Raw genomic sequence first — 10959 nt, 5'->3', positions numbered from 1 at the left:
CATGAACCACTTGACACCGGGCGTCGTCGTGCGCTGATGCGGCTGTTGGTGCTCCGCTCCTCTCCCCTGTCAGCCCGAAGGGCCCCTGCTCGAGCTCGGGGCCACAGGCCGTGCAACATCAACGAGGTCATCTAGAAGCTCCAGCGGCATCGGGAGATGGCCTAACACTACGTCAATGGAAACCAAGAGGACGAGAGCCATGAAGCACACAAACCACCAAGAGGACCAGAGCCATGAAGCACACAAATTACGGTTTGCTTCCTTACAGTTTGAGGACACTAATTACAGTTTGCTTCCTTAGTAGCATAATTTGTCCCCGTTGCTGCAAGATTGCTTCCAGTACAATTACAATTTAATTTGATCTAAACAAATGTTTACAATGTAACTATTTGCGATCCACAGATAAGATTGTTTCCATCAAGGAAAATTTAGTTTCACAGCCACCAGTATGCTTCCAATATAGCACAAGATTGTTTCCATCGACTAAATAATTATTTCAGACCAATAGGATTTTATTTTCATCAAGAGAAAAAATACACTCATTTGTAACAACGATTACATATATGTTTCAAGCTAAATAGGTTTTTTCCCTTACAAATCATTGGAAATCTACTTCCATAGTAACAAAAATATGTTGCATTCAACAACACAACATAGACTGCTTCAGAATAAATCGACATCTGGAATGGAAGTCTGCTACCATGTTTTGAAACAAAAAATGCTGCAAACAACATAGTAGACACAATCAAATTGGGCCTCCTTCATGGTGAAAAAAGAATGTGCGCTGAAAAAAGGTATAATTTCAAATAACACATTGGGTGGCATGAACGTCTCAGTTTGCATAAATGTTGCAATAAAAAAGTACTAGGCAACATGTGTGTGCCATCCACAGTAAAAAAGGAGAATTCCTAGATGTGATAACAGTCATCATTTGGAAGACAATTGAGAAATAATAGGTACCTGGTGGCAATGTTTAAAATGTCTTACAAATTGGAAACAAATATACAAACTTCAGGAAGCTAGGGTCAGTGCATCTTACATAGGAAGCATATGTAGGAAATATATGAAGCGTGAATACAAACTTTGGAAGCACGGCTGTAATGCCAATCAAGTAAGCACATATTGCATATTTGTGAAGCATATGTAACTCACCACTGGTGGAAGCCTAGAAACATATAAGATTGGAATTGGAATCGGGTATGCTTGCCTCTACCATGTGGCCGCCTCTTCCTTCGACGTGCAAGCCAGCTTAGTCTGAAACAGTTTGTTTGTCTTTTCAGCATATACACATGGGTATCATCACGGATCGACAAGAATAAAGGTAATGCAGTCTGCAGGTTGCAGAAAAATAAATACAGTGTACGGGTGACAGCCGTTGTGTTTGTACCGTCGGGATTTTGCCGTCGCTGCAGATATAGATCGGCCAACGAGGCAACGAGGAAGAGCAGCCTCTCTCCATGGCTGGTGAGCCTCCCCGCTGACAGGTTGTGTCCTAGGTCACTTGCTATTGATTGATAAGGTGATAGGGAACATCGGAAGTAGCCTCCGGGGCACCGCTGATCCAACCGCGCCGGCCGCCGGAAATCAGGGATGCGCCGACGATGATTCCCAGCAGCGGCATTCGTGTCGGCGCAGGACTTGATCCAGCTGGAGACGCAGGTCTTGGCTAGGATGTAAGTTGGACGCGCAGTGGGGAGAGGAGCGGTGGCTCGGTGGGGGGAGCGGATGTGACGAGCAGCATACCGAGCAGCATATCGACTGGGGAGGAGCAAGATGCAGGCGGAAGAGGAATCTAGGGATAGCTAACAGAAACGTAAGGTGCGGGATTAACGGGCCCAAGGTTTTTTCGTGAGAAGCAAAACAATATATGGGCCGTGCGATGGAATAGAAATTGACGGCGACAGATCGGTCCGATGATTTGTTTCGTATCGGACTACGGCGTGGAGTGTTTACCTTAAAAGAAACAATGAAACTGAACTTAGCTGAGTTACTCCACGTGAGGTATTGCTAGTAGCAATAGTTGACTTGCTATTTTTATGTGTGCTCGTAATTGAAAGACCATGCTTTACCTCTACGGTTTTATGTGTTTGTTAACAACATGTGAATGAATTTTAGCGTATGTGCTTAAGTGTTTTGGATTCAATTTTAGCACTACGGATGATGATCCAGTTTTTGCTAGGGTTCCCTCTATCTGATTATTCAACTTAATGTTTGATCTCTATTATTGGTGAATAAGAACATGTTGAGGAGATGTGAAGAAAGATGAGGAGAATCTATGTAGAACACAACATTTAAGGGGCGGATGATGCGGCCTACAGCTGTCCGGATCATCCGAGCTCCCTCACACAGAAGCCCGAGGAAAGTCTTAGAAGATGACACGTGTGCAGATAAAAGCCGGGGCGGATGAAATTTCCATCCGGTCCTGGATGCTCGTTTCATCCATCCCGGATACCAGGTGTTGGTCAGCTACCAGATGCCTGAGCAGATGGTATTTCCATTCGGCCCCCGTCCCTTCGTTTCATCCGGCCCGAATGCCAGAGCCATGGCTCCCAGATGCCAAGCGGAATCTCACTCTATCCGGCCCCCGGAAATTCCCCAGTATATGGGGGTGGCCGTATCATTCGCCAGAACCTTCATCGTCGCCAAGACCAGATCATCTGGGGGGGGGGGGGGGGGATCTTTCGAGGTTAATAAACCCGGATCATCCCCACACCCCTCGATGCTGCAACGGCTACAAGTGTTGTACATGCTATAAAAGGGGGATCCTTCTTCCTCCTCAATCTAGATCTAAGACCAAGACAAAGAACTTCTTCCTCCTCAATCTAGATCTGAGACCGAAGAACACTCTCTCTCCTCCATAAGTCTTGAGCTCCAATCGCGTGTATCTCCATCTCTAACAAATCAAACACCCCAAACTTTGGGAAACGATGGAGGAGGACAAGATCTACCTATATACCCACCAAATTTCGTGATCCCCATACTTTTCTTTGTGGAGTTGGAAACCCCAGATCTCCTTTCTGGGGTCCTTCTTGTTGGGAGCATCTAAAGCTTAGATCCTTTTGTGACTAGTTCGTGATGTTGTTGGGACTCTCCGTCCTTTGTCGAGTGTGTCTCAACCTTGTTTGAAGGTTAGCCGTCTTGACCGACCTTGCTTAGTTAATAAGGTGTGAACGTCTTTGTGGTGTGCTCACAAGGAATAAGGTGATACCTTTGTAGCGGTTAACACCTTTGTGGTGGCACCCCTACTCAGCGTAGACGTACTTTCTCTTGTGGAAGGAACTGCGGAGAATATATCGCGGCTCGCCTCCACTTGCTCCCGGTTGTACCGCTTCCATTTCCTTGTTTGCATCTCATATAGGTTCCTCATTTACTTCAAGAAATCACCTTTATTTTCCCGCTTCGGCTATAAAAATTGAAAAGGGTAAAAACTTGTGAAGCTCCTATTCAACCCTCCTTCTAGTCTCTAGTCTACCCTTTCAGTAATACTCTGCGACAATGATTAATATTTTTCAATCACGTTCCGCTGATCGCCTTGTTGCATGATCAGACGCCGGAGGCATAGACGCCGCCCATTCCGAGAGGAATTGGGTTTTCACCCGGCCTAGAGGGGAATGGTAGGAGGGAGGGGATCCTCGATGGCGCCTCCAATGAGGGAGTGATGCCCGCGGGCGTCACCACCATCATCACCACTGGCCATGAATTTCTCCTGCCGCATGACTCACCATAACCCACCTAGTCAAGCTTCAGCAGCCAGGCGGGCCACAAATCTGACAGAGGAAATCACCCGTCAGATCTGACGCACAACGCTGGAGAGGTCGACGCGTTCGACCAACACTTGCCGCCGAGTCGCCGCCAACGCAGCTGAGGACAGCAGCCAACATCCACCGAGTGCCACCCCAACGGAGAGTCGACCTTGCCAACCATCCCAGGGCCCCGCCGCCCTGATTTCTGGAGCCCCTACCGAGGAGGACACCAACAGCCGCCTCCCTTAGAGCATATCTAAGAGAGCCCGAAAAAGTGCAAACCGAAAAAGTGGTTTTCAGTCTTCCAAAAACGAGAGTTCGTTCGAATTTGGCACTGGCGCAGATTAGAAACCGTAAAAATGGAACTGAAAAGCGGAATTTGAAATGGCGCGGGTAAATTAGGCGATGATCATAGTTCGACATCAATTTGATGCCCCGATTGAGCATCAAAACATACATTGTTCATAAAATTAAAGCTACGTTACTGGTACACCGGCGGGCGCTAGTTAGCTAAAGCAAAATGCGGCCACTATATTGACCTACGCGCGCGGCGATGCCGGTGGTGGCGCAGCGGTTCGGCGGCAGAGGGCGCCAACGCTGTCGTCGATGAGCTTCACGCGTCGTCGGCGTCAAGCTCGACAATTTCGAGCTTGACGCGGCGGACGCGGGCCTCCCGGTGGGCCGCCTCGTATTCACGGACGAGGCGGACGGCTTCTGCCTCCTCCCGGTGGAAGCGCGCGCGAGCCTCCGCCTCGCTGATGGCCTTGGTCTGCGCGAGGACGGCATCCTCCTCGTCGCTGCCGTGGACATAGTCCCCGGTGGAGAAGGTGGGCGACCGCGCGAGGATGAGGTCCTCGTCGTCGTTGCTGTCCGCGACGGGGAGACGCGGTCCGCGGCTTGACTGGCCGGAGGACGAGCCCTCACCGGCGTTGCTGTAACTGGCGAGCTTCCCTGGGGGCGTGAGCCCCCAGTTCGTCCACCGGCGGGCGCTGCGCTTGCGCGCGCCCTCCGACCGATTCCATTTCCGCCGCTCCGCGTCGGTGCGGAAGACGGGCGGGCGTGGCGGCGAGTCGCCGCCGCCCAATCCGGCGCCACGGCCTTGGGAGGCTCCACGGGACGACATCGCGTGGCGGCGGGCTTTCAATTGGTGGCTGGGGTGAGCTGGATTGCTCGCCGGAAATGGTCAGTGGCGGCGGCGGAGGGGAGTAGGGTTTGCGACCCGAACTCCCCTCCGCGAACCCTTTTAATAGGGGCCGGGGACTTGTTCGGGCCCCTGAACTTATTTTACGGGCCGACCCATCTTTTCGGTCGCTGATCTGCGACACATTCAGCCCGAACCCGTAAATCCGCCGGAAAAGTTCGGTTCCGGCGGGATTTACGGGCTCTGTTAGAGATGCTCTTACCTAGGCTGTTCTGGAGATCATCCGTCGGAGCAGGGGAGACTACCAAGCTGCCGCCACAGCAGCGGCGAGCCCGATGCGGAGGTCCTCCACCTATTCACCGCGCAGGGAGCCGGGAGGTCCTCCACCTATTCAGCGCGCAGGGAGCCGAGAGCCCAGATCCCCGCCGACCCTTCACCGGTGTCTTGAGCTTAACAAGCCGGGGCGACGAGGAGGAGAATATCGAAGGGGAGGAGTGGCGGCGGTGGGCCTAGGGTTTCACCCCTCGGTCGCGTGGAGGGTGTGATGCGAGGGGAGGGTAATACAAGGCTGAAAACTAATGAAATGGTATGGTGTTCACCGCACATATAGATTGCTGCACAAAAAAGCAAGTGGCTTACACTGATGGCAAGTAATAGTTACGAGACAAATGTCTTTAGTGGCCCGCAATTGTTTGTTCGACATATTTATACACTGATTGAACAGCTGAGAAGTTCCACTTCACATTTACATCAAGCAGGCGAACATTATTTCGACATTGTAATTTCTTATAAATTCTGAATTCCAGTATAGGCAGTCTGAAGATTTACACACAACAAAACCGGCGCAGTCTGAAATCTAACCCGTGTTTTGCATGCCGGCCGCGATGCCCTTCATGGTGAGGATGAGCGTGTCCTCCAGTCCCGGCGCGTACTCGCTCGCCGCGTTCAGCTTCACCAGCGAAGCCTGCTGGTTCTCGTCGACGAACTCCTTGGACAGCGGCCGCTGCGCCGTCACCTGGAAGCTGGGGTCCCTGATCCGCTTCAGCGTGAATGCCTGGCAGACGTTCAGGATCGTGATGTAAGGGTCGCGCAGCCTCAGCCGCTGCTTCAGGTACGGGTCGTCTTCAAGAACGTCCTTATGACCAGCAACCTGCAGCACCAGACCATCACTCGTTTGATATCAAGTAACCAAGCTTGATGAACAACCGTGGAGATGCTAGAATGTACTGTAAATCGTTTTCACCTGGACGAGCAGCTTCCGTGTCTCCTCGTAGTTGCTCCTCAGCTGCTCCCCGAGAGGCTTCAGGTCGTCGGCGACGAGCAGCTCGTCGTAAAGCGCGGCGATGCCTGGGTCCCCCTTGGCGAAGACCATCTCGAGCAGGTCCAGGGTGACCCTGAAGAACGGCCACTCGTTGTACATTTCCCTCAGAGCCTGGATGTTCCTGATGTCCTTCTGCATCGCGTGCTTGAAGGCGGCGCCGAACCCGAGCCACACGGGGAGGTGGAACCTCGTCTGCGTCCACGCGAAGATCCACGGGATCGCGCGCAGCGTCTCGATGCCGCCGCCGGGCTTCCGCTTCGACGGCCGGCTGCCGATGTTCATCCTACCGTACTCCGTTTCAGGTGTCGCCTGCAAGAAAACACATGTTCAGTTACCACAATGTTGACAGCAAAAAAGAATTTGATGTCTCCGCTAGATCATCTTGCTAATGAACGTACCGATCTGAAGTACTCAACGAATCTCGGTTCTTTGAACACCATGGCTCGGTACTCCTCGGTGGCCACCACGGCCATCTCGTCCATGAGGGCGCGCCACTCGGGCTTGGGGGACACCGGGGGGTGCATGCCGTGCTCGAGGGTGGCCGCCGTGAACCGCTGCAGAGTCCTGAAGCAGAGGTGCTCCTCCCCGAACGAGTGCTCGATCACCTCGCCCTGCACCGTCACGCGGAGCGACCCATGGATGGTCTCCGGCGGCTGGGACAGTATGGCGAGATGGGTCGGCCCTCCGCCCCTGCCGACCGTGCCGCCTCTCCCGTGGAACATGGTCAGCTTCACCCCGTACTGTTTCGCCACCTCCACGAGCTGCTCCTGCGCCTTGTACAGCTGCCACGCCGCGGACAGACGACCGGCATCCTTGCCGGAGTCCGAGTACCCGATCATCACCTCCTGCTTGCCGCCGATCCTGTCCATGTACCAGTCGATCGAGAACAGCCGCGCGACGGCAGCCGGGGCAGACTCCAGGTCGGCGAGCTTCTCGAACAGCGGGACCACCCTCAGTGGGTGCTCCACATGGCACTCCCGCTGCAGGAGCTCGACCGCGAGCACGTCGGACGGCGCCGTCGCCATGGAGATGACGTAGGCGCCGAAGCAGTCCGGCGGAAGCTCCGCGAGGACGCGGAACGTGCCGATGACGTCCGCCACCTCCTCGTTCATGGGGAGGTCGTCGCCGAACAGGGGACGCTTGCCCCTCAGCTCGGACAGAAGCCACTCCTGCCGCTTCTCCTCGGGCCACGAGCGGTACGAGCCGATGCCAAGGTACGTGGTGATCGCGTCCAGGGCGTCGGCGTGCCGCTCCGACTCCTGCCGGATGTCGAGCTTCACGAGAGAGAGCCCGAAGGTGGACACCTGGCGCAGGAAATCGAGGAGACTCCCGTCGGCGACGGTCTTGTCGCCGCTGTCACACAGTGATCGGTAGCACAGCTCGAGGGGCTCCAGAAACTGCAAAATCAGATAGTAGTTAAATGAACGACATTCAGAAACAAATGTGGGGTCGATGAATTGCCATAGATGCGTGCTCTTTTGAAGATTACCTCCTCCACGTTGATGAAGGTAGACTCCGTAGGAATATCAGAAGATCCGGTAGTCAACAGATGGCGTGCACGCTCGCGTGTGAAGTACAGTTTGTCCCGTACATAGCCGAGTATCACACGGTAAGGTTCAGTCGGGGGAACTTGCTTCCAGAACTCTGCATCAGAATGTTGACAATTTTAATGTAGAAATGAACAGCATTAGCAGACCTAGTTCATGACATCAAAGATAAACTGATTAACAAGGCAAAAGAAACAGAATCGGCAAACCAAGATTATCCTTCGAAAAACACACATCACATGGAGAAATTTACCTCTTTGAATTAATGGATACAAGAGAAAAAAAAAACTCCAACGTACCGATGTAATGTTTTTCAGCTTTCCTCGAAGTACGGTGCAATTCCTCAGCTCGGACTCGAAGTTCATCGTTGCATCGCCACATTGAGAGCTACCAAATGTACTAGACCCAATTAATATGGAAGACCTATGAACAGAGGAAACTAACAAGGGAAAACAGCAATGGGAGTGGCGACTCTTTCAAGCAATACCTCAAACATGAGCTCCTCTATCTGAGAGAAGTGCAAATTTGCAGCCGTCATTCTGGCCAACAGGCATACATCCCTTGTCACCTCTGGTGTAACTCTGGGATTTCCTGTATAGCCAGGGACAGAGTTTCAGAGAATAGGTGTTACCAAGACTAGAACGAATACTAAAAAACGTTGATCGGTAATAATTCGGAATGCATTTTGGATATAAGAACTGAGTTTCCCTCTCAACTACAATATATAAAAAAAGGAACCAGCTATTACATAATTAATCTAAAAGATATGCTATTACAATATACAACGGCACCAATTGTCATCAAAGTTACCTTGCATTCACAAAAGAAATTTCACTGACTATTTAGTTTCTCTAGTCATGCGAACTTATTTATCTTCCTCAGCACCACTCATGTACTGTACAAGGAACATCATATGTAAAGTGAATTTACCATCACGGTCACCACCCATCCAAGACGAGAACTGAATGAGAGGAGCATTGTATGGAAGACGCTCATCAATTCCGATATTCTTAAGAGCTGTGTCCACGCGACGCAAAAACTTTGGAACACCCTTCCATATTGTTTCGTGGAAGTAACTCATCCCGGCACGCATTTCATCCTGTGGAGTGGGCTGTGTTCTCCGTATTTCATCAGTTCGAAAAGCAGCTTGAATCTGCAAGGAACCGGCAAAAGGCATCACAACTGACTTAAATTAGCCAACATGATTGATACAGAAAAAAGATAAATGTGAAGTTATTGCAGTCATTTCTAACGGGTTTGGTTCAAAACGGGGACATTTGATCCCAGAGGCTTGGGATAAAAGGCCTCTTCTCCACTAGTGTGCCACGCGTCCACAAAGTTTGATTTATTCAATCAATAGATAAATGCCACATCCAAAAGAGTCTTCCGAATATTTCAGCCAGAGAGCAGGATAGTACTATATCGGCCAAGAGAGCGATTGAGGAAGTGCTACAAAGGTCATCAGTCAGGTGATGCGTCAAATTTTAGTTGCAACTTAATAATGTTGTAATTCATGGTTAATATGAATTTTAGAACAACTCAACGATCTAGATTATTTTTGTAAGTTACGAACAATGTTGCAAGCAGTGTTATCTCACTTGCAACCTCTTGTGCAACTGAAAAAAATCTGTAGGGTAACTCTCATGTTGTCACTTAGCTAGCACGAATCACAATGCAATCTAATGGTATGGTAATCAACTACGAACTAAGCTAATTTTCAGTCAACTAAGAATTAGAGAAACCGTGGTAATATAATCTATATTGTGCATACTCAAGAATTATCTGTCCCGCACAGGTGCCACGTGTCCCGCACATTTTGATTATAAATCAATAGATGAATGGGACATCCAAATTAAAGAGACATAAGAATATTTCAGCCAGAGATCGGGATACTATATCTGGCAAGAGACGACAGAGGAATTGCTAGAAAGGACAAGTCCAACATGTCACCATGTTAGGATATTCACCAATAACTCACATTGACAGCACAATCTGGTTCGCCACAAACAACAACAATAAGGATATGCTTGAAATAGCTTAGTTTGGTGGATCCAAATTAAGGCTCCCAAATCAAGGCAGTGAGCGGCAATTGTTAAATACATAGTTCTGCTACTACATACTACTGAAATGTCTCAGATTCAACAAGCAAAGTTATCATGCATATATATAGATATGGATCGAGGTGTAGAACGAACATACCTCTCTCTGAAGAGCCTCGTCGAGCTCCTGCTTGTCGTCGGCCGTGATGTCCTTGGCGTACAGCTGCCTCAGGCAATTCCGTATCCTGCAGTTCATGCACACACAAAACAACAAACCACACAAGCGATTAATTCCTCTGATAAGATTTGAAATGCAACAGAAACTGGAGGAACAGAGACCTTTTTTAAGTGGTGTAATTTCAGAGAGCAAGTAGTAACAAACCTTCCGTGCTTCTGGAGGAGCGACCTCCGGATGGACTGCGTGGGGTGGGCGGTGAAGACGAGGTCGACGGTCTGGTTCTTGAGCGCGTCGAAGACCTCGTCGCGGGACTTGCCGAGCTCGGACACGAGCCTCTTGAGCGTCTCCTCGATGTCGGACTCGGTGGTGGCGGAGGCCTCGTCCGCGAAGTCCCCGCGCTTGAGCTTGTTCCTGCGGCGGTTGGCGATCTGCACCTCCTCGGCGAGGTTGGCCAGGTTGAGCATGTGGGAGAAGGAGCTGGCCACCACGATGGCGTCGGCGGGGGCCAGACCCGTCAGCCTGCCGCCCAGCTCCTCCAGCCGCGCCGCGTCGCGGTCGCCCTCGTACTCCGCCGACAGCTCGTAGCAATCCTGCACCTGCAGCCACGACGTACGTCGTCGGCGAGCATCGGCCGGCCTAGTCAAGCTAGCTTTCATGCTCGGGAAGGAAAAGCTTAGCTGATTAAGCATCATCGGCGCTTACGAATTCGCGGAGGTGCGGGCCGTGGAGGTCCTGGAGGATGTCGAGGAAGCGGTCGACGAGGAGGGCGTCGTACTCGATGAGCTTGTCGTCCTCGGAGACCTTGCCGGGGGCGAGGAGGCGGAGCTGCGCGTCGATGGAGTGGTGCCGCTCCATGGGCGCCGTCATACTCGTGGCGGGAAGCTAAGCGCGCGCGCGACGAGGACGAGGCCGGGCAGGAGGAGAAAGCGCACTCGATCTTTCTCGGACGGGCAGTGTATGGCTACGAATATGGATGGGACGATGCTGCTT

At 51.3% G+C, this 10959-nt stretch overlaps 1 protein-coding gene across 1 annotated transcript; it reads right to left on the bottom strand.

The window, feature by feature from the left end:
• Positions 1-5541: 5541 nt before the first annotated feature.
• LOC127313955 (phosphoenolpyruvate carboxylase 1) lies at positions 5542-10957 on the bottom strand. The gene is made up of 10 exons (XM_051344431.1): positions 10672-10957; positions 10174-10565; positions 9952-10036; positions 8683-8905; positions 8240-8343; positions 8052-8139; positions 7695-7849; positions 6604-7602; positions 6128-6514; positions 5542-6034 (listed from the first exon to the last, which is right to left on the bottom strand). The coding sequence occupies exons 1-10, from the start codon at positions 10834-10836 to the stop codon at positions 5741-5743; spliced, it is 2892 nt and encodes a 963-aa protein (XP_051200391.1). The 5' UTR covers positions 10837-10957; the 3' UTR covers positions 5542-5740.
• Positions 10958-10959: the final 2 nt, after the last annotated feature.

Source organism: Lolium perenne, chromosome 7 (genome assembly GCF_019359855.2).
Source record: "Lolium perenne isolate Kyuss_39 chromosome 7, Kyuss_2.0, whole genome shotgun sequence".
NCBI classification, from domain to species: domain Eukaryota; kingdom Viridiplantae; phylum Streptophyta; class Magnoliopsida; order Poales; family Poaceae; genus Lolium; species Lolium perenne.
Note: the sequence above shows the minus strand (reverse complement) of the source record. Positions and strands in the feature narration are given on the sequence as shown.

Coding starts and splice junctions, on each gene's coding strand:
- LOC127313955 (XM_051344431.1), bottom strand. CDS start 10,836: ATGACGGCGCCCATGGAGCGGCACCACTCCATCGACGCGCAGCTCCGC. Junction 8,344..8,682: donor GATGGGTGGTGACCGTGATG/GTAAATTCACTT, acceptor CTGGCTATACAG/GAAATCCCAGAGTTACACCA. Junction 6,035..6,127: donor CACGGAAGCTGCTCGTCCAG/GTGAAAACGATT, acceptor CTGGTGCTGCAG/GTTGCTGGTCATAAGGACGT.